This window comes from Falco biarmicus, unplaced genomic scaffold, assembly GCF_023638135.1.
Source record: "Falco biarmicus isolate bFalBia1 unplaced genomic scaffold, bFalBia1.pri scaffold_27, whole genome shotgun sequence".
In the NCBI taxonomy this organism is placed as follows: domain Eukaryota; kingdom Metazoa; phylum Chordata; class Aves; order Falconiformes; family Falconidae; genus Falco; species Falco biarmicus.
The window spans coordinates 4,207,177-4,234,912 of record NW_026611833.1 but is presented as its reverse complement, the minus strand read 5'-3'; the positions used below and the strand labels follow the sequence as shown (position 1 = coordinate 4,234,912).

Sequence of the window (27,736 nt, the reverse complement as noted above, 5' to 3'; positions counted from 1 at the left end):
ACCAAGGCATGGGGTCAGAAGGAGAGTGTGGAAGTGGAAGGAGGACAGCACTGGAGAGCCAAGGGCTGGTGTTCCCTGGTACTGCTGCCATGCCAGGAACCTTTTCCCCTCCGTCTGTGGACACAGGAACAGTCCCTGCAGCTCCAGAAAGGCCTTGGAAGGAAGAATCCCAGCAAAAATAAAGTTGCCTAATGGCCCTTTGGCTTTGTTAGATGAAGAGAGAGCAGGGCACCTTCAGAAAAGAAAATCACAGAAGGAATTAGAATGGGGATGACAACTTTATCAGAACAGAAATACCACAAGTAACTACAAAAAATTCAGAAGACAGTCAGGGTCTGTGATGAACTACATTATAAATGCTATTCATAATTTTATTCCTTCAGAACATCCAGTTATCAGTTTGCACATTGCACCCTTCAGCTCCTGGTTCCTCATGCTGTAGATGAGGGGGTTCAGTGCTGGAGGCACCACTGAGTACAGAACTGACACCACCAGGTCCAGGGATGGGGAGGAGATGGAGGGGGGCTTCAGGTGGGCAAACATGGCAGTGCTGAGAAAGAGGGAGACCACGGCCAGGTGAGGGAGGCACGTGGAAAAGGCTTTGTGCCGCCCCTGCTCAGAGGGGATCCTCAGCACAGCCCTGAAGATCTGCATGTAAGACAGAATAATGAAAATGAAACACCCAAACACTACTAAGACACTAGACACAATAAGCCCCACTTCCCTGAGGTAGGTGTGTGAGCAGGAGAGCTTGAGGATCTGTGGGATTTCACAGAAGAACTGTCCCAGGGCATTGCCTTGGCAGAGTGGCAGTGAAAAAGTATTTGCTGTCTGTAGGAGGGAGTTGAGAAACCCACTGGCCCAGGCAGCTGCTGCCATGTGGACACAAGCTCTGCTGCCCAGCAGGGTCCCGTAGTGCAGGGGCTGGCAGATGGCCACGGAGCGGTCATAGGCCATGACGGTGAGGAGAGAACACTCTGCTGAAAGGAAAAAGACAATCAGGAAGAGCTGTGCAGCACATCCTGAGTAGGAGATGTCCCTGGTGTCCCAGAGGGAGTTGGCCATGGCTTTGGGGAGAGTGGTGGAGATGGAGCCCAGGTCGAGGAGGGAGAGGTTGAGGAGGAAGAAGTACATGGGGGTGTGCAGGTGGTGGTCACATACTACAGCAGTGATGATGAGTCCGTTGGCCATGAGGGAGGCCAGGTAGATGCCCAGGGAGAGCCAGAAGTGCAAGAGCTGCAGCTCCCGCGTGTCTGCCAATGCCAGGAGGAGGAACTGGGTGATGGAGCTGCTGTTGGACATCTGCTGCCTCCGGGCATATGGTCCTGTCACAGGAGAAAAAGACAGCGATAATTTAGGGGAGACTTCTGCAAGCAAAATCAAAGCCATTTCCCACAGACCATCCCCCCGTCACACACAGACATCCCTCTCTTTTCTCGGAGACCTTCCTGCAGCTGTGTGGCTGCAGCCCTGCTTGGTGCTGGCCGTGTGGGTGATGAAGAGCAGGGCATCTGCCCACGGGCTCTTGACCAGCCAGCCCCACTCTGCAGCAGTGGGTGGGGGCAGGGACCAGTCCTGGTGTTTAACTTTGTCCTCTGAAACCAGTGCCAAGGCAGAAGGGCTGGTCAGCGTCTGCAGCGCCAGTGCTAAGGAACGGGAAGGGTGAAGGCATTGTAAGAGAGCTTTAGTTTTTTTCACAGCTCCCCCCCATCTCTCTTGTTGAGTATTTTCAGATGTCAGAAAAGCAGAGCATTTTTGCTGCCCTCCGGTGGAACAGAGTGAGGTCTGTGAGGCAAGAGGATTGCCTGTGGGTGAGTGCCCAGTGAGGGGAGGTGGTCTGTCCTTCTGGTTCCCAGTTTCTGTGGGCTTGCACCTTCCTGAGATGAATGGTGGCCACACTCCCATGTTACCCTGAAATACCACAAGGCACTGCTGAGAACGGTCTGACCCACCACAGACCAGTAAAGGTTGTAGACTTTCATCAGAACTCAGCATCCCACCCACAGCAAAGGATACACAGCTCATTTCACCCACCCCAGCAGTGTTTTCTCCATCACAGAAACTCTACGCATCTACGTGGGGCTTTCAGATCGCTAATGGGTGCGAGGGGACAGGTTTCCATTCTGGAGGGCAACGCACTGCTTGGAAGGGAACTTCAAGGAGGTAGCCAAGTGCCCTAACAAGAGCATCAGGTTCAGGGAGAACCAGCCCATTGCCCAGCCCCACATAGGGCATTGCCCACAGCCCCACGGGTGAGAGGAAAGCTGGGACACTTGTTCCCATGGTCACACCTGCAGGAGAGGACCCACAAGGTCAGAGTGTGACTCTGCAGCTGAAACACCCATCCCCAGAGAGCCTGACAGCAAGAGCTAGAGAATAAAACTAACCCAAAACGGCAGAGAAAGAAGTAAAATTGCACTGATGGTCTAGGTAAGAGTGTCCAGGGCGAGCGAGCCAGGCACTGAGGGCAGCGTTGCCCTTGCCCAGCTCTGCTCGCCACCTCCCACACACCAACACTGCCGGGCAGCTGCTCTCAGCCCCTGTGCTCTGCAGAGCGACCGGGGCACGTGGCTGCAGAGCTGCACCGCGGCTCTGCTGGAGCTCTGGCTGCAGAGGGGGTGGCTCACGCCTCGGGACCCCCAGCCCTGAGGGCAGAGGCTTTGCTGGGGGGAGAGCAGGCCAGGGGGATGCCTCAGAGAAAGGGGTCTGCACTGCACATGGTCAGAGAGAGCTTTCTGATTCTCCCTTCAACAACAATTCTGTCTGAAGTTTCCTATCAGTCCTTGCAATATCCTGGATGTCAGGAGACTTTCCTTGTGGGAGGTATCTCCCTGTGCCAGGTCTTTCCCTGTCAGTGCTCACAGACCACATCTCTGCCTCTGTGCACTGGCCCCCCACAAACGTGCCTCTCTGAAGGGCACTGGCTGGGCACAGGGTCCTGCCCGCGGGGGGAAAAGGGCAGCTCAGAACGACCCTGATGGCTCCAGCAAAGGTGCTGCTGCTGCTGTTCATAGGCGGAGGAGTGGCTGAGGGCACTTCAGGAGGCTCCTGGCAGACCTCCTCATCATCAGAGTTACAGCTGGCAGTCTCAGGGACATCTTCAAACTCGAGCTCTCCATTAACATTTCCGCCTTCCCTCTCCTGCCCCCAACAACAGAAAACTGAAAACACAGATTGAGGAGAGCCCTGGATTTATCATAGCAATCCCTGCGCTGACCTTCGATACGAAAAGACTCATCCAGACATATTCTGAGGGTAACCTATACTTGTAAGCAGCGCTCACCCTTGCGGCACACTCTCAACAGCAGAGAGATCCTTCCCTATCAGGGCTCAGTCCATACGCCCCCAGAGCTGCACGGGAGCCCCCCGGCAGGCTGAGAGCTGCCCCTGGCAGGCGGCAGAGCCCCTGCCCCAGCACACAGCCCCCTGGGCTGCAGGGACCCTGCTGGCAAGGACAGCCCTGGGCACCCCTGCCTGCACAGCCACCTTCACAGCCCTGCAGCCGGCCCTGGCACAAGGCAGCCCACATGCCCTGGCCCTCCCACGCTGCAGCAGGGAAGCCCTGCTCTGCAGCACACTGGCCTCCTCCACAGCACAAGGCTCCCACACGGTCCCACAGGCTGGGGGGGGCCCAGCTGCTGCAGACCCGGCTAGGAACTGCAGAGGCATTGCCCTGCAGCCACACACTTACCGGCTCCAGGGCTCTGCAGATTTCTCCAGCAGGGAGCTCTCAGCAGCCTCCCACCAAGGGCTGCTTTTGAGCTCTCCCTGCCTCCCTCCCCTGCCCCTCTGGGCTCCCTCCAGCTGTCCCTGGGGCTGCAGGGGAACCTGCTGGGCAGCAGGATGAGGCAATCCCTCATGGGCCTTGCCTCACCTGGGGGGACACACTTATTTCCAGCCGTGGCAATTCTCTTACTAGAAAAAGTTTTGTGCAGGAGTATCAACTTTTGTTAACGCATTACTAGAGAGGACACCAGGAAGACTGCAGCAAAGGATCCAAGTACTCCTAAAAGAGCGTGTGTGCATGTGTGTGTCTGGTGGTTCTGCAGGCAGGGCAGGGAGGATGTCTTCAGTGCTTCAGTAAGCCCTGCAGAGCCCATTTCAGCACTTCATTGCACAGTCCGAGGGCTCAAGACTCAGCTCTCCCTTGCCCAGGCCATGTCTCTGCTCTGAAGCAAAGCCTTTGCACCCCCGGGCTCGGGGACACTTGGTTCCAGGTTGCCTCATGGCCAGGCAGAGCTGGGCTGGTGCCACAGCTGGGGGGCTTCAGCCCAGATGTGCAGCAGGGCCCTCAGCCAGGGGCCCACGCAGAGGCAGCTGCAGCCCGTCCTGTTGCAGACAGAGCTGTGACCCTGAGGGAACCAAGTGCCAAGGCAGGTGGCAGAGCTCAGCACAGCTGCTCGGCAAGGACAGCAGCCTCCAACAGCCCAGGCATCCACCACGCGGTTTAGACCGGTGAGGCAATTCCAGGGCACCCGAAGGAGCGTTCCCTCCTTCTGCACAGGCCACAGCCTGCCAGTGTATGACCTGGGGCCTGCACTCTGCTGCTCTCCTGCCTCACTCCCCTGGGAGATGAGACTCCACCATTTCTTTGCTCCTAGTACCAAGGTGGACACGAATGATGCAGGGTTTCAGATCCAGGGGAGCATCACAGCTGCTGGCCCATCTGGCAGCTGTGCTAGAACGCTGATGCAAAGAACCTGCAGACACCTAAACGTGCATTGTCACTGTGCTGCCCTGTGGCTGTCAGCGGGCGGTTACTTGACCACTGGCTTGCAGGATCCCACCAAGCCTCTGTCTCGCTGCTCCCCTCCTTCTTCACTCACCTCGATGTCTGTAGGGCTGTTCTCTCACATCATTCTCACTCCTCTCCCTTTCTGCTTTGTCCTTTGAGAGACCAGCCTGAGGGGTCTTGCCATACAGGTTAGCCTATGGCAGTAAGGTCTCCCAATCGCCTCCTGATACCTAAGCTCCCAGAAGTCCAAAAGAGACACCTCTCACTTCAGGACAGCCCACCTTCAGGAGCTGGGTGGCTGCAGGCTGCGCTCCAGAAGGGCACAACTCTCCGGTGGCATCGCTGTGTGATCAGGGAGCCCCATGGAGAAGACACCCCAGGAATGCTGCTGGGTAGCTGTGCACAGGCAGCTGCAATGTGCCCTCTGTGTCCCTGGCTGCAGGGGCAGAGCGGAGATCCTTCTCAGGTATGATGAGGCAGCATGAGGAGTTTGCAGATCGGTACTTGGAAACTGGCTGCCTCTGCTCTCAGCAGCGTCCAGTTCCTTCTCTGGGAAGCACTGGGGGTGACAGTCCTGCAGGTCAAGGAGCTGCCAGCACAGGGCAGCTGAAACCAGGGCGGGTGGACAGACTGGCTGTCCTCAGTCCGCACAAAGGGACTGTCTCTTTGCCTCTCAGGGCCCACCTGATGGCACCTGCAGTGCAGCAGGAATGGCAGTGCCAAAACCACTCCTCAGCTGTGGTGGGGCAACCGGAACAAAATACACAGAGAAAAATCCCCTCAACTCCGCTCCATAGTTGGGTGAACACGGGGTGGCAATGCTGTGAAGCCCTTTGATGCCCTGAGTGTATTTAATCCTAGATCACGCCACGTTCCTATTTCGCTACTGCTGTAGGGAAGGACTGACTCCTGCAGAGCCCACAGCAGAGTCTCCTACTCCCTGGAGCACCCTCAGCAAAAACCAACTCATGAGAGATCTACTAAAGGTCTTCGGGAAAGCAGAGAGGCCTTTTCATTGGGGTTCCTCTGAGAAATATGTTAGGTTTTGCTCAGCAAAGTCTTGCCTAACTCTTTTCCCTCTCAGACAATCTCTGTGCCAGGAGGCACCAGATGCCAAGTGGCTACCCCTTAACCCAGTTCCTCCTCCTGGCATTGGCAGACACGCGGGAGCTGCAGCTCTTGCACTTCTGGCTCTCCTGGGCATCTCCCTGGCTGCCCTCATGGCCAACAGCCTCATCATCACCACTGTACTGTGCGATCACCTCCTCCGCACCCCCATGTGCTTCATCCTCATAACCTCTCCCTCCTCGACCTGGGCTCCATCCCCACCATTCTCCCCAAAGCCACGCTCAGTTTCCTGTACGACCAGAGCCATCTCTTACTGAGGATTTGCTGCCCAGCACTTACTGATTCTCTTTTTCATTTCAGCAGAGTATTTTCTTCTCACTGTGATGGCTTATGACTGCTTATGAGATTTGCCATCTACCTCGCCAACCTGACAGCCTGCAGTTGTGCGTGAGGAGCTCCACAGTGGATGTCATTTCCCTCAGCTTTACAAAACTCTGGCCATGGTCTCCCTAAGCGTTGTTCTACCCAAGTGAGGCCATGACACTCTGGGTGCGAACAGAAAGAGATGAGTAAAACACCAGCTGGATGGTCAGGCTGAGAGAGCAGTGGGGAAGGGCTCACACCCCACCTGGAGGCCACTGGGACATACTGGGGCAGTGTGGGCAGCACAGGGGACTCTCCTGCTTACAGTTTAAGAGCTGTACACATGACCCAGTGGAGGCAACTCTCACAGTGTCTGTCGGTGGCACCAAACTGAGAGGAGCATCCCTGTGCCCTAGGGATGCCGTGGAGGGGAACCCTGGCAGGTGGGGTGGCCGCCCTGGCAGGAGCTGCACAGATGCAGGACGGACCAAGGGCAGAGCCTGCACCTCCCTCGCATGGACTAACACCCTGCAGCTGCAGGGCCTGGGACCTGCCTGGCTGGGCAGTGTCTGTGCAGAAAAGGCCCTGGTGGTGCTGGGGGACAGAAGGCAAAACACAATCCCAGCCCGTGACCTGGTAGCAGAGGCAGCCAGCAGGGCCCTGGAGCGTACGAAGAGGTGCCTTGCCAAGAGAGTGAGGGAAGTGATTGTGTCCCCACGCTCATCCCTCGTTAGACCCCCTGTCCGTGACTGTGTTCATTTTTGGGCCCTGACTGTGGAGGGAAGGGGGGAGGGAGCGGCTGGGTGGCTGCTGGGCTTTTGGCCAGAGACAAGCCTTGACTGCAAGGAAGATGTGTATAATTCGGAGGGAGTTGAGGAAGGAAGGGAGGCAACAGAAAGTCCCCAGGACTTGGAGGGCCACGGTTTCATATCTTTGGCAAACCCCATTCAGAATATGCTGGGAAGTGATGCTGACATTCCGAACCAACAAGGTCCATGGGCAGGCAAAGCTGTGCCTGTTGTTGTGACCCTAAGGAGACCCACACGCCTCTCTAAGGTGACCCGCACACCTACGGCATAGATCATGCTGGGGCTGAATCTCTTGCCTGGCTTCAATGGCCCCCCGAAGCCATGGACAAAGCTTTGGGTGGAGGCCCCAGGTGAGGCTGGTCAGGGCCAGGAAGGCCTAGGGATGCTCTCAGGGCCCTGCCCCCATGGGATCCCACCTGCCAGTGCCCTCAGCAGGCCAGGTTTTACTACCCTCATCTCCCAGGGCTGTGCTCTGCTGCTCTCCTTCCCCACTTACCTGGGCATCAAGGACACCACAATTTCATAGTCACTACAATCAAGACTGGCACTGCTATTCACATCCCTGAGCAGATTGTTGTCTTTGGGGAGTCCCAGGTGCAGGTGAGCATCAGAGTGGGCAACCTGTTTGGTCTGAGGAACTTGCCCACAAGCCCCTGCACTCTTGGCATCCGTGCTTACCTGTCCTGTGAACACCAAGGAGACTGATTCCCCCAGAATAAACCAGACTATCTCACCCATTGTTTCTCCTGCCATAGTATCTCACAATCCAAACATTTTTTTAATTGGCAATAAATTAATCTTTGCCAAGGCAACACATCTCTGGACATGAAAAGAATCATTAAGAGATTTCTTTGTCTTTATCTTGACCCATGAGCATTGCTGGTTTATTTTCTTCCTTTGTCCTGTTGAGTCAGTGCAGCGAATGAGCAGCTGAATGTTTGTCTCACCATTGGTCAAGGTTAACCCACCACAGGACCACATCAGGACTGCTGAGCCCACAATGGGGCTCCCCAGCACAAGCGAGACCCTGACACATCACAGCAAGTCCTGCAGAGGCCAGAAGGATGGTTAGGACCTGGAGCATATTATGGGCAAAGGGAGGCTGAGAGAGCAAGAGTATTATTTGAGAAATGGTTCTGAGAGAAAGACTGGAGCGCTGGACCCAGGCCAGCTGGTGGGATCTCAATCAATATTTGTTAGAACACCATGCCATGAGAACATGATCTTGTTGGAGGTGTCTGACAATGGCCTTCACTGAGAGACCAACTGTGGTAAGAGCTATGGGACTTGTGTGTAACAAGTGTCAGTAGGAAAGTGGCTCCCTTTATATTTAGAAATGGTGATGAAGTTGGGTATCACTGAAGCACAGAGGAGGACAGAGGTGACCATGCAGCAAACGACCCTCATAGAGGCTGAGTTCTATAACCAGACATGGAAATGAGAAGTGTTTGGGACTTCTTGGGGGAAAATTGCCCTGGGGCAGCTTCCTTAGTTTCCAAAGAACATGGCACAGAGCAGGAACCTCAGTCTCGCTCTCCTGGTGCCTTGCTTCCTTTGTCATTGACCCCCAGATCTGCACCAGGACCACCCTGCTGTGTGCCCCCACCCTGCACACCCACACAGCTGAGCTCTCACTGGTGTTTCCCTCTCCCTGGCCCTTCCCAGCCCAGCCCCCCCCCCCCAGCTCTGCCCACCTCCCCTGCCCTCTCCCCAGCCCAGGCAAACACAGCAGCCCACGCGGGGCTGGCCCCATGCAATTGCCCACCCAAAGGGGGCTGCAGAGCTCTGGGCACTCACCCCATGGCCATAGACCATCACAAGGGCACAGGAGATGCTGGTGGGCAGAGAGGGGTCTCCTCCTGCCAGTCAGCCCCAGGGCTGGCACCAGCCATGGCATGAGGACACAGAGGCCATTGCCTCCCTCTGTCTGCTGCTCCTCTCTCACAGGGACCCTGCTTGCCCACTCCTGGCAGCCCCTCGGGGCCAGTCCCTGTCCCCAGCACCAGGCTGCTGGCCTGGGGGCTCCCCAGGCACCTCCTGCTGCACCAGGGACACAGCAGCCTGCCCCAGCTGGGGCATCCACAGAGACACCTGCTCTTGCCCAGGGATGTGGTCTCAGGCATGGCCCTGAGCAGGCGGTGCTGCTGTGCAGGGCAGCGGTGCCTGAAAGCCCAGGGAGATGGTCCCAGGCACATCCCTCTTGGTCACCCACCATTCCCATGGGCACTGGGCCCCCACACGCCAAGGCTCAACACAGGCCCATGCCCTAACGCGTTGCCCCATGCCCTCCTCCCCTGAGCCATGGGGAACCCAAGCCCAGCAGCATGGTCTTCTGGGGGCAATTCCTGCAGCCTGTTCCTGAGCTCAGCTTTGGAAGAAGAGACCAACCTCCAGATATAGGCATTGAAAAAACCCACCCTTTTATTACTGAGATGTGACACAGGAGTATATATGTACCATCCTCCCTGGCGCATGTACAAAGGCCTCTGGGTCAGGGAGGCTGGGTTCGTGCTTTTGGGGAAGTGGAGTGAGGAAATACATTGAAGTAAAACCATGATTGTCATAGATGGAATGTTAAACACACATGATGTCCTATACGTGACTTGAAAATACCTTGTAAAGAGCCACAGTCAGTTCATTGCCGCTGAGAGACACCTGACTGCATCAGCTTCTTCAGTGCGTCCTTCAGCTCCTGGTTCCTCATGCTGTAGATGAGGGGGTTCAGTGCTGGAGGCACCAACGAGTACAGGACTGAGACCGCCAAGTCCAGAGATTTGGAGGAGATGGAGGGGGGTTTCAGGTAGGCAAACATGCCAGTGCTGAGAAAGAGGGAGACCACGGCCAGGTGAGGGAGGCACGTGGAAAAGGCTTTGTGCCGTCCCTGCTCAGAGGAGATCCTCAGCACAGCCCTGAAGATCTGAACGTAGGACAGCATGATGGAAACAAAACAGCCAAATGCTATGAAGGCACTAACCACAATAAGCCCCACTTCCCTGAGGTAGGTGTGTGAGCAGGAGAGCTTGAGGATCTGTGGGATTTCACAGAAGACCTGTCCCAGGGCATTGCCCTGGCAGAGTGGCAGTGAAAAAGTATTGGCCGTGTGCAGCGCAGCATAGAGAACATCACTACCCCAGACAACAGCTGCCATGTGGACACAAGCTCTGCTGCCCAGCACGGTCCCGTAGTGCAGGGGCTGGCAGATGGCCACGTAGCGGTCATAGGCCATGACAGTGAGGAGAAAATACTCAGTTGAAATGAAAAATAAAAAGAGAAAAGCTTGGGCAGCACATCCTGCATAGGAGATGGCCCTGGTTTCCCACAGGGAATTGGCCATGGCTTTGGGGACAATGGTAGAAATGGAGCCCAGGTCAAGAAGGGACAGGTTGAGGAGGAAGAAGTACATGGGGGTGTGGAGATGTTTGTCACACACTACGGTGGTGATGATGAGTCCGTTGCCCAGGACGGCAGCCAGGTAGATGCCCAGGAAGAGCCAGAAGTGCAAGAGCTGCAGCTCCCGCGTGTCTGCCAATGCCAGGAGGAGGAACTGGGTGATGGAGCTGCTGTTAGACATCTTCTGTTTCTGAACACAGGGACCTGTTGAAGGACAAAAGGCAGGGACAATTTAGGAGAGACTTCTTTGAGCCAAGTGAAAGCCGTTTCTCCTAGATGCGCCCCCGCTGCCCCATGTCCCCCCCTCTGCCGTTCCTAGGAGAGCTCCCTTCCGAGCCGTGGCTGGAGCTGTGCTGAGTGCTGGCCGAGTGTGCTGTGAGGAGCAGGGGCTGTGCCCGCTGGCTGCCCAGCAGTGAGCCCTGCTCTGCAGCAGGGGCTTCATGGGAACCGTGGGGGCAGGGGCCAGTCCTGGCCTTGCACTGGCTCAGCCCAAACTGCTCCCAGCGCAGAAGGGCCTGTCAGCATCGGCTCTGCCCGTGCTGAGCAACGGCCATGGCCAGAGTCAGGTCAGGAGGGCTTTGTGCTGTGCTCAGGGAGAGCAGAGTGAGTGCTGAGAGGCAAGGGCACTGTCTGTGCCTGAGGGCAGAGGCAGGGACTCTGGTGAGTCCCTCCAGCTCCTTCTCAGCTGCCCCGCACTTGCAGCTTTCTGTGATAGAGTCCAATTACACTGACGTGTCCTGGTTTAACCCTGGCTGGAAATTATGTACCGCAGGGATGCTCACTTACTCCCCCCTCACCCATAGGTATGAGGAGAGGAATGAGAAAGGAATGTAAATCTTGAAGTTTGAGACGAGAAAAAAATCATAAATGCAGTAGAATAAAAATGAAATTACAATAACAATAATGAGAATGACAGTTATAATGAGAGGGAGGTAGTCGGGGGTAATAAAATCCAAGAAAGAAAGAAGGAAGGAAGGAAGGAAGGAAGGAAGGAAGGAAGGAAGGAAGAAAGGAAGGAAGGAGGGAAGGAAGGAAGGAGGGAAGGAAGGAAGGAGGGAAGAATGGAAGAAAGAAACAAAGAAGGAAAGAAACAAGGAGGAAGGAAAGAAGCAAAGAGAGAAAGAGAGAAAGAAATGAAGAAAGAAAGAAAGGAAGAAAGGAAGAAAGGAAGCAGGGAAGACAGTGATACACAATACAGCTGCTCATCACCCACTGTCTGATGCCCAGCCAGTCCCCAGCATCGACTGGCAGACCCCAGCAACCCCCACCAAGTTTATATACTGAGCATGAACATGTTGCATCACCTATAAACAACCAAAAATATCAGTGCATTTTCAAAATTGTTCTCAAAAGTCCTTCCCACTTAGATGAAAATTAACTCTATCCCAGCCACAACCAGGACACTTTGTTACCCTAAAAAGCAAGCAGACACTGCTGAAGAGCAGAGGGATCCACTACAGAGCACAGAATGGCTCGCCCTTTCTCAAAGTCTCAGCACCCCCCTTTCTAGCCAGGGACACCCATGGTCACAGTGTGCCCTGGAAGCAGCGTGCAGCTTGGGTGGACACCCCAAGCAGGTGACCGAGGGTCCTGATTATGGTAATTGTTAAAGGAGAGCCAGCTCCTTCCCCAGCATCACACACTGCATTGCCCACAGCTTCACAGATTAGAGGAAACCTGGGACACCTCCTTGCTGTGCTCACATCGGCACAGGAGGACTCACAGGGTCTGTGCCTGAGCCTGCAGCTGAAACTCCCATTCCAACCGAGCCGGTCAGTTATCCCAAAATCATCTGAGCAAAGCCAGGAGAGAGACAGATGGGCACACTGGAATGCCTTTCCCTTCTCAAGCCCTGCACAGCACCTCCCAGACCAGAGCAATGCAGGACAGCCACGCTCAACGCCTGCAGCTGTCCCTGCCAGCAGCTCTTTCTCTGGCCCCACGGCTCTTCCCTGCCAGCGCTCACAGAGCCCAGCTCAGCCCCTGTGTGCCCAGCTCTGCCCTGCAGCCGCTCTCTGCCTGCAGGCCTGAAAGAACAGCTCCCCCAGAGCCTGAGGGAAAAGGAGAGCTGATGCTGCTTTGATCTGGATGCTGCTGCAGAGGGAAGGCACTTGCTGACCTTCCTCATAAACATCACTGTGATGCTCTGAGAGTCTCTGCCCCTGCTCTGACCTACACAGTTCAGATTCCATTCCTACCAAGATGAGCAAGATAAAAATGGAAGCAGAGATTCAGGCAAGAAGAGACTCCAGCAGAAAACCCCTGCCGTGAATGTGCTCATGAGAAGTCGCCTTGGAAATGAGGTGGGCATGAGCAGAAGCTGCGAGCAGCCCTGACCAATGCAGCACCCACGCAACAGCACGAGAACATTGCCCTGACAGGGTTCGCTCCTTGCACCCACACACTCTCCCCGCAGCCGCACGGGAGCCCCCCGGCAGGCTGAGAGCTGCCCCTGGCAGGCGGCAGAGCCCCTGCCCCAGCACACAGCCCCCTGGGCTGCAGGGACCCTGCTGGCAAGGACAGCCCTGGGCACCCCTGCCTGCACAGCCACCTTCACAGCCCTGCAGCCGGCCCTGGCACAAGGCAGCCCACATGCCCTGGCCCTCCCACGCTGCAGCAGGGAAGCCCTGCTCTGCAGCACACTGGCCTCCTCCACAGCACAAGGCTCCCACACGGTCCCACAGGCTGGGGGGGCCCCAGCTGCTGCAGACCCGGCTGGGAACTGCAGAGGCATTGCCCTGCAGCCACACACTTACCGGCTCCAGGGCTCTGCAGATTTCTCCAGCAGGGAGCTCTCAGCAGCCCCCCACCAAGGGCTGCTTTTGAGCTCTCCCTGCCTCCCTCCTCTGCCCCTCTGGGCTCCCTCCAGCTGTCCCTGGGGCTGCAGGGGAACCTGCTGGGCAGCAGGATGAGGCAATCCCTCATGGGCCTTGCCTCACCTGGGGGGACACACTTATTTCCAGCAGTGGCAATTCTCTTACTAGAAAAAGTTTTGTGCAGGAGTATCAACTTTTGTTAATGCATTACTAGAGAGGACACCAGGAAGACTGCAGCAAAGGACCCAAGTACTCCTAAAAGAGTGTGTGTGCATGTGTGTGTCTGGTGGTTCTGCAGGCAGGGCAGGGAGGATGTCTTCAGTGCTTCAGTAAGCCCTGCAGAGCCCATTTCAGCACTTCATTGCACAGTCCGAGGGCTCAAGACTCAGCTCTCCCTTGCCCAGGCCATGTCTCTGCTCTGAAGCAAAGCCTTTGCACCCCCGGGCTCGGGGACACTTGGTACCAGGTTGCCTTATGGCCAGGCAGAGCTGGGCTGGTGCCACAGCTGGGGGGCTTCAGCCCAGATGTGCAGCAGGGCCCTCAGCCAGGGGCCCACGCAGAGGCAGCTGCAGCCCGTCCTGTTGCAGACAGAGCTGTGACCCTGAGGGAACCAAGTGCCAAGGCAGGTGGCAGAGCTCAGCACAGCTGCTCGGCAAGGACAGCAGCCTCCAACAGCCCAGGCATCCACCACGCGGTTTAGACCGGTGAGGCAATTCCAGGGCACCCGAAGGAGCGTTCCCTCCTTCTGCACAGGCCACAGCCTGCCAGTGTATGACCTGGGGCCTGCACTCTGCTGCTCTCCTGCCTCACTCCCCTGGGAGATGAGACTCCACCATTGCTTTGCTCCTAGTACCAAGGTGGACACGAATGATGCAGGGTTTCAGATCCAGGGGAGCATCGCAGCTGCTGGCCCATCTGGCAGCTGTGCTAGAACGCTGATGCAAAGAACCTGCAGACACCTAAAGGAGCATTGTCACTGTGCTGCCCTGTGGCTGTCAGCGGGCGGTTACTTGACCACTGGCTTGCAGGATCCCACCAAGCCTCTGTCTCGCTGCTCCCCTCCTTCTTCACTCACCTCGATGTCTGTAGGGTTGTTCTCTCACATCATTCTCACTCCTCTCCCTTTCTGCTTTGTCCTTTCTGCCATAGGGTATCACAGAGGTGCCACTAGAATTGCTTATTGGCTCAGGTTTGGGCAGGGGCTGGTCCATTTTGGAGTCAAATGAAAGTGGCTGTTATGGCCATGGAGTCAGCTCTGGATCTCTTCTTACCTTTGCCAGCCTACAAACACCTCCAAACCACTCCCAAACCCTTGCCATGTAAACCCACAGGATCTCTAAATTCCCCAATATGATGTGAGGTTATTGATCCTAAGGCTTCCTCACGCTGCTTAAATAAGACTTTTCCCTTTCCTCTCCCTGATTTAGGTTATTTCAGAGCAGTTACCCTGAAGCACACCTGTGTCACCAGGGCCAAGCTCAGACATGTAACTACAAAAATAATAATGGGTACCAAGTGTCCAAGGTCACACGCAAGCAAAATATTTTGCTGCAGAGCATTCTGGGGTGGTGGGCAGAGGTCACTGTGAAGGTGAAATGAGATGTCCCTAAGGAGAGCAATCCATGCTGTCCTTGGGACCAGAGACATGCAGGGCTGGACTGTGCAGTGCTGCAGGAGAAGGCATTGCTGCCAGTGATACCTCTGTAGCCCCAGTGGACATGTGGTTCCGGTGAACCTTATACCCAGAAAGGACAAGGTGCTTTTGATTGTGTCCTTGACCATGGACATCCCGTGATGCAGGGACACTTTGAAAATCATTGGTCTGTTTCTCTATTGCCTCACCACAGGGGTGACTTTCAACAGTGCTGGCTAACTGGGGAGGCCCAACAAGGCTGAATGTTAGTCACGTGCTGCCCACCTACAAGAAGGGCAGGAGGGAGGATCGGGATAACTACAAGCCTGTCAACCTGATCTTAGTGCCAGGGAAGGCTGTGGAGCTGATCATCCTGAGCGCCACCACACAGGAGGTGCAGGAAAACCAGGAGGTCAGGACCAGCCAGTATGGATGTATGAAAGGCAGGTCCTTTGTGAGGAATCTGATCTCCTGCTGGGACAAGATGACCTGCCTAGTGGATGAGGGAAAGGCTGTGGATGCTGTCTAACTGGACCTTAGGAAAGCCTTTTGGCTCCATCTCCCACTGCATTCTCCTGGAGAAACTGGCTGCTCATGGCTTCGGTGGGTGTTCTCCACGCTGGGTTCGAGCTGGCTGGACAGCCAAGCCCCAAGAGGGGGAGTAAATGGAGTGAATTCAGGTGACGACGGCCCATAAGGAGTGGTGTTCCCCAGGGCTCAGTGTTGGGGCCAGTCCTGTTTCAGATCTTCATCAGTGATCTGGATTGAGTGCACCCTCAGTGAGTTTGTGTACAACATCAAGTGGGGTAGCAGTGCTGATGTCCTTGAGGGCATGAAGGCTCTGCAGAGGGATCTGCACGGGTTGGATCATTTGGATGAGTCCAGTTGTATGAAGTTCAACCAGGAGAAGTGCCAGTTCTGTACGTGGGTCACAACAGCCCCCCACAATGCTACAGGCTTGGGCCAGAGTGGCTGGAAGGCAGCCTGGTGGGGAAGTACCCTGAGGGTGCAGGTTGACAGATGGTTGAGCATGAGCCAGCAGTGTGCCCGGGTGGCCAAGAAGGCCCATATCATCGTGTCTGCTATCAGAAACAGTGTGGCCAGCAGGACTAGGGCAGTGATGGACCCCCTGTACTCGGCACTGCTGAAGCCACACCTTGAACACTGTGTTTCCATTTTGGGCCCCTCACTGCAAGAGAAACACTGAGGATCATGTCCAAGAAGGGCAACAAAGGTGGTGAAGGGTTTGGAGCCCTGGTCTGTTGATGAGTGTCTGAAAAGACAGTTTTCTTTTGAAAAGTGGTTTTACTCTGGAGAAGAGGAGACTCAGGAGAGATCTTACTGCTCTCTAGAGTTACCTAAAGGAGGTTGTAGATGAGTGGGGGTAGGTCTCTTCTGCCACATAACAAGTGACAGAACAAGAGGAAATAGCCTCTAGTTATACCAGGAGAGGTTTAGATTGCATATGAGGAAAAACATCCTCACTGCAAGGATGGTCAGGCATTGGAACAGGCTGTCCAGGGAGCTGGGGGAATCACCAGCCCTGGAGGTGTTTCAAAAGTACATAGATGCAGTGCTTCGGGACATGATTTAGTGATGGGATTGGCCGTCCTGTGGTAACGGTTGGATTTGATTATCATTAAGGTCTTTTTCAACCTAAATGATTCTCTGTTCCTATGCTTCTATGATATTGCAAGCCTACCTAGACCAGTTACTGAGCAAGTTGCTCTAGCTGACCCTGCCTCAGTTGGAGGGCTGGATTCGATGATCTCCAGCGGTCAGTCCAACCTGGAAAAAAAAGCCATATATATGAAAGATCATATATCATGTGTATGTCAACACAACTACGGAAGTTCATGTGAAGAATGTTTCTCCACTCAAATGGCTTGTGGGAAATGCATTTGAAAAATCTGAAAGAAACAAGGCTGCTTTTCTGTGGCCAGGTCATGGGTTAGAATGAGGGTGACAGAGGGGTGTGTTATGAGGAGGACAGCTGATTCTCAGGAACTCCTCATGCAGGAGGACATGCCTGGCTGTGAAGGGGCCTGTGAGGTCAGTTCTGTCTCTGGAGGTGAGAGGCCAGCATCAGGAACGTGGCTGGGACAGTCCCTCTGCCAAGGGACCCCATAGGCCCCATCCAGGAGAAGGGCTGGGGTACAGGCTGTCATGTCCATTTTGCCTGTGGACATGAGAGGACAGCAGCAGGCATGTGGCTTGGTCACGTCTCTGGGAGAAGCTGAAAGGCCAGCAGCAGCCATGTGGTTTAGAAGACCATGTGGAGGTGACTTCACTTTTTTGAGGGGAAAGACCACCAAAAATAGCTATTGAGTTATGTTCCCTGCTTGGAAGGCAGTTCCTGAGGTGGTAAAGCCTTTCTGGGTAGTGGGAAGAAAGAGGAGAGGGGAAAAGATTTCACAAAGTGTAATGTTGCAAATGGAGAGTGGCTATCGGGAGGAAGAACTGTCACTGCAAGGGTCCTGCTGCGGTGCCAGAGCTCAGCCAGAGGGAGCCTGGATCAGCCCATGGTTTGTGTTTCAAGGAACAGCCGGTGAGAGTGGAGGTACCTCAGCGAAGGTATGGCGATGTTGGGGTGAGAGCAAGGCAGGGCAGCGAGATGGTGCCTACAGCCTGCAGGGCAACAGGGGCAGGGCTCCAACCATGTAGGACAGCCTGTGGTGGAGAGGGCAAAGGGTGCTGTCAAGGCTGGAAGGCACCAGTAGAACCCAGGTCTGTGTCCCCTTGGCTGTGGCAGCTGTCTCTGCCTCTGAGGGTCATGTCAAGACATGATGTCCTCACGGCACGGGGGCATCGTTGCCTCCTTGCAGCCCCATGGGGAAGCTGGAAGTCGCTGTGCCATTGCTGTCCTTCACTGGGCATTGGATGCCCACCTTCCATGGTCCCCAGGAAGAGCCCTGAGCCCTCTGTGAGGGACAGCACCAACCTCCCCACAGGCTGCAGGTCACGGCTTGGCCTTTCTGCTTCATCAAGCAAGCCAAGGCTTTGCTCAGCAGCAGAGCTGCCTGCACAGCGCCTTTGCCTTCCTGCACTCACAGCCCCCAAGGACGGGCTCTAACAAGGCCATGGGGCGGCTTTCTCAGCCATGGCCCTCAGTGGGGCCCATTAACGCTTCCAGGGACTGTGGGCTTTGCTCCGGACTTGGTGATCTTGAGAGGTTTCTTCAGGCTCCTCTGAACACCTGAAGTCCAGAGCACCACAGACACCCTGGGCTCATGACGAAGGAGAACGCCCTGACGAGCCCTGTCTCCTCCATCAGGGACATCTGGTCTTCAAGTTTGGCTCCTACACTTAATGAGATAAGTTTCAGCTGTACAGTGAAAGAGAAAGGCAGGTAATGAGCACTTTGGGGAAAGGATAGAAGGCTTTTCCAATTACTATTGATGCACAGTGTCTCCTGAGGAGGTGCGGACAAGTAGGAAAGGCAGTCCCTGGAGCTAATCACTGCGTGGACAGCCTTGCTCCCCAGCTCTCCAGCCTCAATATTTTTGTCTTCAGCCCCATGAGACTTACATCACTTTACATCAGATCTTCAACCAACTCTGCAGCTGAATATAGCAAATTCTTGGCAGTAATTATTGCCTGCTTTTCTTAGAGAACAGGGTGTAAGCAGGAATAAAAGAGGGATTAATTATCATGTGTGTGTGTGGGGGGGAGTGGGATAGAAATTAATAAATAAAAAATACATTTCTCAGCTGTATAATTGTTAGTTCAAGCAAATCCCCATGAGGTCTATTGCCACTACTGAAGAGTTGCCCATAGGGAATATTAGAGACACTACTGAAAGACAGTCCAAATTTTCCTCTCTGAACCTTAAAGCACAAGCTACATAGGTAAAATGGATTGGAGCGATCAAAGAGAAAGAGGAGAAAGGTATCTGGAGATGAACTTCTTAATCCATAGCTGTAAATCAGGAAACCAGGACGTCAGGCTATTCCAAATGTCTTCAATTTCATAGAAGGTGCAAACTTTCTGGAACTCACGACAAATAATAGGATGTGTCCAAATTTTTTTTACACATATATCTGTAGAATTTCTCCCACTTTGATCTACGTATATGCAACAACTGGTATTAAGAACAGCACAGACTGTGCCTTCAGACACCACCTTCATATCTAACGCCATTCCATTTTGCACAGCTCTAGGGGCTATTTCTCACACTTCTTCCTGCAAAGCCTTCATGGCACCTGCAGGGTCCTTGGCCATCTCTTCCATTGCTGTGCATCTCTTTATCACTGCCTTCTCCAATTCAGGAACCGCTGACCAAGGAGTAACCGAGGCCACAAGCAGGCTGATGATCTGGGCTATCATTATGACACCCATTACATCTGAGAAGCTCATAGGAGGCACGTGGCCATGAAGGCGAGTTTGAGGTCCCTGGAGTCTCCAGTTTCCTTGGGGGATTGGCCATCAGCAGCCCAGCTGGTTATGGCTGCAGTAAGAAAGGCACTTGGACTCTGAGACAAAGTGTCATTTCAATTGGCCTTGGCTAGAGCCAACTCTCTACACACAGAGACAATCGTGTCAGCTGTATGCCGTCCCTTCCGAGGCCGGGAACACGGAGTTTCCAGCGTTGGGAGAGTGGTGCAGCAAGTGGTGCAGATCCTGCCTGCAGAAGGCTTATCCCACACTGCTCCTGTCAGCTCTTGAAGTGTTTTCTGCCAGGGAAACCCATTCTAGTCATCACTTCTCGTGTTCTAAGAGGAGATGTTCACTTGGGAGTTGGTAACTGCAGCCTCAGACAAAGGTAAGGGCGTGCGGTTGGCCATTCACCAGCAGCTTCCTGCAGATTTCTTCTTCCAATATGGCTTGTTCTGCAACCCAGGGACACACTCAGCACAGCTCAGCCTGAAGGCCAAGAGGTACATGGAGCACAGCACAGGCCTGCTCAGGTTTCCTGTGACACTCATCACTAACTCCTCCATGTGCAAAGGGCTTCTGCTCAGATTCTCTCAACCTCCTGATGAAGGTTAGAAGGAGAACGAAATCTCCTTTAGACCGCTAGAGAAAGGGAACTTTACTAGAAGGCCTTGGTTGAAGGGAAACTGGAAGATGATCTGCAGGAGCGGGCTGGAAATCAGGACCATGCGTGGCAATCAGTTAGCTGAAGGGAATGTGCTCGAGCTTGTAGGTCACTAACCCTGGGAAGACAAGGAGTGTGAATAGACACAAAAACTAACATGATGAGCCATGCTGAGAGAGCACAGGGGAGTGGGGGAGGATGCCGTGAAGGAAGGGTAACACCTTGCTGTTAATTGCTGGTAGTTAACCACCAGTCGGGGATTGCCTAGTATGCAAGGCTTAGCTTCAGGAACCAATCTGTTTAAAACGCGCAGCTTCAGGAACCAACTGTTTAAAACGTGCAGCTTCAAGAACCAATCTTTTTAAAACGCGCAGCTTCTGAAAGTGTATATAAACTCGTGCTTCTGTACAATAAATTGGCATTTGCTTGTATCACCCTGCGTCCCGTCTCTCCATCGCAGCAATGATCCCTGACCAACATGGCACAAATGCTTTGCTGGACTTGTTTTGAACAAAAGACAAGGCAGGAATGGTGAAAAATGTGGACAGCACCTTTCTGTCAAGTATGGGTGACACTGGTAAAGTAGAATTCAAGAGCAAGTCAACAAGACAAACTGTAGCAGGGCTGAGTAGAGAGGAAAGATCACCTCCACCAACCCTTGGGCAGTGCTCTTCCTAATGCAGCCCAGGATGCCATGGGCCTTATTTGAAAGGTGCAAAGCCAGGAGAAGAGGAGGCTTTGGGGACACCTAATAGCAGCCTTCCCAGATCTTCTTGGGCCATATCAGCAAGAAAAGGCAGCCAGGTTCTTGCCTGTTGTGCATGATGGGAGTGTGGGGGCCAATGGGCATCAGCTGAAGCAAGGGAAGACAATGTCCTTCCCCATGAAGAACAGTCAAGCAGTGGAGCAGATGTCCCACAGAGCTTGTGCCATGTCCATCCTTGGAGCTTTTCAAGCCCCACTTGAAGGAAAGCCTGAGCTACTTGCTTCAACCCCGTAACTGATCGTTCTCTGAGCAGCATGTAGGCCTGGACACCTCCGGAGGTCCCTTCCAGCATGAATGACTCTGGATCTCCATCCACCATGGATCTTGCCTTCATGATGGCAGGGAAATCACTCAGGTTTCCAGCGGCTGTTGAAGCCAATCAGAAAGTTGGTCAGATGACCTGCGATGTTCTTTTCCCACTCCAAGCTTTGCTGCTCAGATGCAGGGCTGCTTGGCTGGTTCCTATGGATTCCTATTCTTCACCCTTTCCCAACTTTTCCCTCCTTTCCCACGCACAATTGCTTCTCCTTGACCACCCCTGTATCCTCCCATGCAAGCAGCTCACCTCTCCTTTCCCTTTCCTCCCTGGCCATTGACTGTCCTCCTTTGGTGATTCTTTGGAGCTTTTCACCATAGGTGGCCACCCAGACAAGGGATTCATCATCCCCCTTGACTCAGCATCATCCCCCTTGACACAGCACTGTTGTGGCCACATCCACGTTATCTGTGCCTGGGCTTTGAGGTTTCTCATTCTGGAGGAATGGGGGGAAAAGTGGAGAGGCTGTGGAGGATACCTGCCTGGATTGAGTTTGGTGCCTGTGGAGAGAGACTGAAGGTCCTGGGCTTCTTGATACTGGCAAAGTGGAGCCTCAGGGCACCACAGTAACAGCATGCACCTGCTTGAAGGGGGGTGTCAGAGATAAGGGAGTGATTCCTGATAGCGACAGGAAGAGAAAACCTCCGCAAAGTGCTGCTTGGAAGGGTAAGATTGGATGTGAGGAAAAAGAAATGTCCCTCGGAGGGTTGCCCTCTGATGCCAGAGTTCACCCAGAGGCAGCCTGGCTTGTCCCATGGCTTTAAGTCTCAAGGAAGAAGCAGGGATGAGGGGAGAAACTTCAGAAAAGGCAGAGAAATGCGGGTGTGAGGGCTGGGTGGGAAAGCAAGGAAGAGTCCAACCCCCAGAGTGGAAAGAGGTGCCACATGGACAGTGTAGGGCAACTTGCAGTGGAGATGGCCCAGGGCTGCAGCAAGGCTGAATGGCCCCACAGGGGGCTGAGGCCTCTGTCCCCCTGGCAATGGCAGCTGCCTCTCCCACCAAGGCCTGTGACATAGAACTCGATTTGGAGGCTCTTATGTTCTGCCCTCCAAGAGCCTGGGGGTCAGGGCTGGGTCTTTCTGCTTCATAAAAAAATCCAAATGTGTTTTGCAGCATTACAGCCACCGACACAGTACCTTTGCCTACCTGCAGTTCTGGCCTCTAATTAGCTACTCTAACGAGTCCATGGGGACGCTTTGTCAGCAATGGCCCTCAGCGGGACCCATCAATGTTGAAGGTATTTTCAGTGCTGCTTCTGACTTACATTCCTTGAGTGGTTGGTTCAGTCTGCTCTCAGTAGCTCAGGTTCATGGCAGGAGCCCCCAAGGCCCTAATGAGGTATTTGCTTTTCTCATTTCCTTCAAGTCTTGAAGACCTGTGCAGCTAATTGAATCTGTTCCATTCACGTAGGTAAGAGAGAGGATTTCAAAGTGCACTTCAAAATAAGTATTTTTTATTTCATAGGTTATATTTTGCTACTTTTTAGGTTAGAGAGGAGGTTCTAGCAGCAATCTCCAAGTGATAATGATGCAGAGGATCTCCTCAGGATATCTGGACTGGTAGGAAACGCAGTCCCTTGAGGTCTGACACCGGATGGACAACCTTGCTCTGACTGTCCCCAAGACCACCCTTTTTCTCATTGTCCCCTGGGACTCACATCCCTTCTCCTTACGTCAGACTTCTCCCCTCAATTCTGCAGGTGGGTGCTGCAGCTCCTCTGCACCATCCCCACCAATTTGCCTTAGAGGACTGGCTGCACACCGGTACAGAATTATTCAAATCTGCAAGCACTGTGAAGAATGATCAAGTGGCATAAATAAGCCAACACCCTCCACAAGCATATGCCGAGTCCAAGCTGTCTCTGATGAGGTGCCTTTCCGCAAGGGACACTCTCATGAGAAATCTTTTAGGTGCTAGATATAGAAATATAGATCTAAACACAAGGGGAGAGTTGGGTAAGGAGACAGTTCGGCTGCAGGAAGACATGCAAGCTTTTCCTTCCTGAAGTAAAAACAGCAGCACAGGTGAGAGGTACCGAAAAGACCAAAGAGTAAAGGGAGGAGAAAACAGGTGAATAACTGAAAGAGCCTTTGCTGAGACAGTCTGCTGAAAAGATGACTTCAGAAGCCGTCACTGTCTCCTGCTCAGGTGCAAATATGTTAAAGATGAGAGAAAATAAGGGCGTAGTATAACTAATAATAATGGTGAAGTTCTGGTATAAAATCAATATTTCCTTGAGGTATCGCTTTTGAAAGCTCCTTGAATTGGCAGAGATCACTTGTGAGAAAGGACAAGTAAGTGTTGCATCTGTCTTGGAAGGAGTCCATAAGTGCAGCTCGGGGAACCACAGGCTGCTCAAACCCCCATGGTGAGGGGTGTGCCACCAGTTAGAGTCGCCTTGGGTGACATTTCTGGCACCTGAGCGGGTAACTGTCCAGGTGGATTTCCCAAGGGTAACTCCTGCCTCGCCAACCTGACAGCCTGCAGTTGTGCGTGAGGAGCTCCACAGTGGATGTCATTTCCCTCAGCTTCAGCAAAACTGTTGTCATGGTCTCCCTCAGTGTTCTGCCCGAGTGAGGCCATGCCACTCTGGGTGCGAACAGAAAGAGATGAGTAAAACACCAGCTGGATGGTCAGGCTGAGAGAGCAGTGGGGAAGGGCTCACACCCCACCTGGAGGCCACTGGGACATACTGGGGCAGTGTGGGCAGCACAGGGGACTCTCCTGCTTACAGTTTAAGAGCTGTACACATGACCCAGTGGAGGCAACTCTCACAGTGTCTGTCGGTGGCACCAAACTGAGAGGAGCATCCCTGTGCCCTAGGGATGCCATGGAGGGGAACCCTGGCAGGTGGGGTGGCCGCCCTGGCAGGAGCTGCACAGATGCAGGACGGACCAAGGGCAGAGCCTGCACCTCCCTCGCATGGACTAACACCCTGCAGCTGCAGGGCCTGGGACCTGCCTGGCTGGGCAGTGTCTGTGCAGAAAAGGCCCTGGTGGTGCTGGGGGACAGAAGGCAAAACACAATCCCAGCCCGTGACCTGGTAGCAGAGGCAGCCAGCCGTGCCCTGGAGCGTATGAAGAGGTGCCTTGACAAGGCAGTGAGGGAAATTATTTTTTCCACGTTATCATCACTCATAACACCACATGTAGACCGCTGTGTTAATATTTTGGCCTTGACTGGGGAGGGAAGGGGGGAGGGAGCGGCTGGGTGGCTGCTGGGCTTTTGGCCAGAGACAAGCCTTGACAGCAAGGAAGATGTGTATAATTCGGAGGGAGTTGAGGAAGGAAGGGAGGCAACAGAAAGTCCCCAGGACTTGGAGGGCCACGGTTTCATATCTTTGGCAAACCCCATTCAGAATATGCTGGGAAGTGATGCTGACATTCCGAACCAACAAGGTCCATGGGCAGGCAAAGCTGTGCCTGTTGTTGTGACCCTAAGGAGACCCACACGCCTCTCTAAGGTGACCCGCACACCTACGGCATGGATCATGCTGGGGCTGACTCTCTTGCCTGGCTTCAATGGGCTCCTGGAGCCATGGACAAAGCTTTGGGTGGAGGCCCCAGGTGAGGCTGGTCAGGGCCAGGAAGGCCTAGGGATGCTCTCAGGGCCCTGCCCCCATGGGATCCCACCTGCCAGTGCCCTCAGCAGGCCAGGTTCTCCTTCCCTTCTGCCTCAGGGCTTTGCTCTGCTGCTCTCCTTCCCCACTTACCTGGGCATCAGAGACTCCACAATTTCATAGTCACTACAACCAAGACTGGCACTGCTCTTCACATCCCTGAGCAGCTTGTCCTCTTTAGGGACTCCAGGTGCAGGTGAACATCAGAGTGGGCAAACTGTTTAGTCTGGGGAACTTGCCCACAAGCCCCTGGACTTCTGGCATCCTTGCTTACATATCCAGTGGACACCAAGGACACTGATTCCCCCAGAAAAGCCAGGTTTTCTCTGCCATTGTTTCTCCTGCATAGTATTTAACAATCCAAACACTTTTGTAATTGGCAATAAATTAATCTTTGCCACACATCTTTGTGTGGCATGTGGAAAAGACGACACTTCTTTGGCCATGAAAAGAATCATTAAGAGATCTCTTTGTCTTTATCTTGACCCATGAGCATTGCTGGTTTAACTTCTCCCTTTGTCCTGTTGAGTCAGTGCAGCTGACAACAAGTGATGTTTGTCTCACCACTGGCTCAGGTTAACCCACCACAGGACCACATCAGGACTGCTGAGCCCACAATGGGGCTCCCAGCAGATGAAAGACCCTGACACATCACAGCAAGTCCTACAGAGGCCAGAAGGATGGTTGGGACATGGAACACATTATGGACAAAGAGAGGCTGAGAGAGCAAGAGTATTATTTGAGAAATGGTTCTGAGTGAAAGACTGGAGCGCTGGACCCAGGCCAGCTGGTGGGATCTCAATCAATATTTGTTAGAACACCATGCCATGAGAACATGATCTTGTTGGAGGTGTCTGACTATGGCCTTCACTGAGAGACCAACTGTGGCAAGAGCTATGGGACTTGTGTGTAACAAGTGTCAGTAGGAAAGTGGCTCCCTTTATATTTAGAAATGGTGATGGAGTTGGGTATCACTGGGCAACGGAGGAGGACAGAGGTGACCATGCAGCAGTGGTCCCTAATGAGGGCTGGGGTATATGACCAGGCTTGGAAATGAGCAGTGTTTGGGAATTTGTGGGGAAAATTTCCCTTCTGCAGCTTTCTGAGGGTGTGCAGGGAACACGGCACAGATCTGGCCCCTCAGTCCCGCTCCTTTGGTGCCTTGCTTGCTTCACCATGACCCCTGGGTCTGCACCAGGACACCCTGCTGTGTGCCCCCACCCTGCACACCCACACAGCTGAGCTCTCACTGGTGTTTCCCTCTCCCTGGCCCTTCCCAGCCCAGCCCCCCCCCAGCTCTGCCCACCTCCCCTGCCCTCTCCCCAGCCCAGGCAGACACAGCAGCCCACGCGGGGCTGGCCCCATGCAATTGCCCACCCAAAGGGGGCTGCAGAGCTCTGGGCACTCACCCCATGGCCATAGACCATCACAAGGGCACAGGAGATGCTGGTGGGCAGAGAGGGGTCTCCTCCTGCCAGTCAGCCCCAGGGCTGGCACCAGCCATGGCATGAGGACACAGAGGCCATTGCCTCCCTCTGTCTGCTGCTCCTCTCTCACAGGGACCCTGCTTGCCCACTCCTGGCAGCCCCTCGGCGCCAGTCCCTGTCCCCAGCACCAGGCTGCTGGCCTGGGGGCTCCCCAGGCACCTCCTGCTGCACCAGGGACACAGCAGCCTGCCCCAGCTGGGGCATCCACAGAGACACCTGCTCTTGCCCAGGGATGTGGTCTCAGGCATGGCCCTGAGCAGGCGGTGCTGCTGTGCAGGGCAGCGGTGCCTGAAAGCCCAGGGAGATGGTCCCAGGCACATCCCTCTTGGTCACCCACCATTCCCATGGGCACTGGGCCCCCACACGCCAAGGCTCAACACAGGCCCATGCCCTAACGCCTTGCCCCATGCCCTCCTCCCCTGAGCCATGGGGAACCCAAGCCCAGCAGCATGGTCTTCTGGGGGCAATTCCTGCAGCCTGTTCCTGAGCTCAGCTTTGGAAGAAGAGACCAACCTCCAGATATAGGCATTGAAAAAACCCACCCTTTTATTACTGAGATGTGACACAGGAGTATATATGTACCATCCTCCCTGGCGCATGTACAAAGGCCTCTGGGTCAGGGAGGCTGGGTTCGTGCTTTTGGGGAAGTGGAGTGAGGAAATACATTGAAGTAAAACCATGATTGTCATAGATGGAATGTTAAACACACATGATGTTCTATACGTGACTTGAAAATACCTTGTAAAGAGCCACAGTCAGTTCATTGCCGCTGAGAGACACCTGACTGCATCAGCTTCTTCAGTGCGTCCTTCAGCTCCTGGTTCCTCATGCTGTAGATGAGGGGGTTCACTGCTGGAGGCACCAACGAGTACAGGACTGAGACCGCCAAGTCCAGAGATTTGGAGGAGACGGAGGGGGGTTTCAGGTAGGCAAATGTGCCAGTGCTGAGAAAGAGGGAGACCACGGCCAGGTGAGGGAGGCACGTGGAAAAGGCTTTGTGCCGTCCCTGCTCAGAGGGGATCCTTAGCACAGCCCTGAAGATCTGAACGTAGGACAGCATGATGGAAACAAAACAAACAAATGCTATGAAGGCACTAACCACAATAAGCCCCCCTTCCCTGAGGTAGGTGTGTGAGCAGGAGAGCTTGAGGATCTGTGGGATTTCACAGAAGAACTGTCCCAGGGCATTGCCGTGGCAGAGTGGCAGTGAAAAAGTATTGGCCGTGTGCAGCGCAGCATAGAGAACATCACTACCCCAGACAACAGCTGCCATGTGGACACAAGCTCTGCTGCCCAGCAGGGTCCCGTAGTGCAGGGGCTGGCAGATGGCCACGTAGCGGTCATAGGCCATGACGGTGAGGAGAAAATACTCAGTTGAAATGAAAAATAAAAAGAGAAAAGCTTGGGCAGCACATCCTGCATAGGAGATGGCCCTGGTTTCCCACAGGGAATTGGCCATGGCTTTGGGGACAATGGTAGAAATGGAGCCCAGGTCAAGAAGGGACAGGTTGAGGAGGAAGAAGTACATGGGGGTGTGGAGATGTTTGTCACACACTACGGTGGTGATGATGAGTCCGTTGCCCAGGACGGCAGCCAGGTAGATGCCCAGGAAGAGCCAGAAGTGCAAGAGCTGCAGCTCCCGCGTGTCTGCCAATGCCAGGAGGAGGAACTGGGTGATGGAGCTGCTGTTAGACAT

General features: G+C 54.2%; 1 protein-coding gene across 1 annotated transcript; it reads right to left on the bottom strand.

Moving 5' to 3' along the window:
- Positions 1–363: 363 nt before the first annotated feature.
- LOC130143411 (uncharacterized) lies at positions 364–27,736 on the bottom strand. The gene is made up of 4 exons (XM_056326094.1): positions 26,829–27,736; positions 26,705–26,757; positions 10,124–10,569; positions 364–879 (listed from the first exon to the last, which is right to left on the bottom strand). The coding sequence occupies exons 1-4, from the start codon at positions 27,734–27,736 to the stop codon at positions 364–366; spliced, it is 1,923 nt and encodes a 640-aa protein (XP_056182069.1).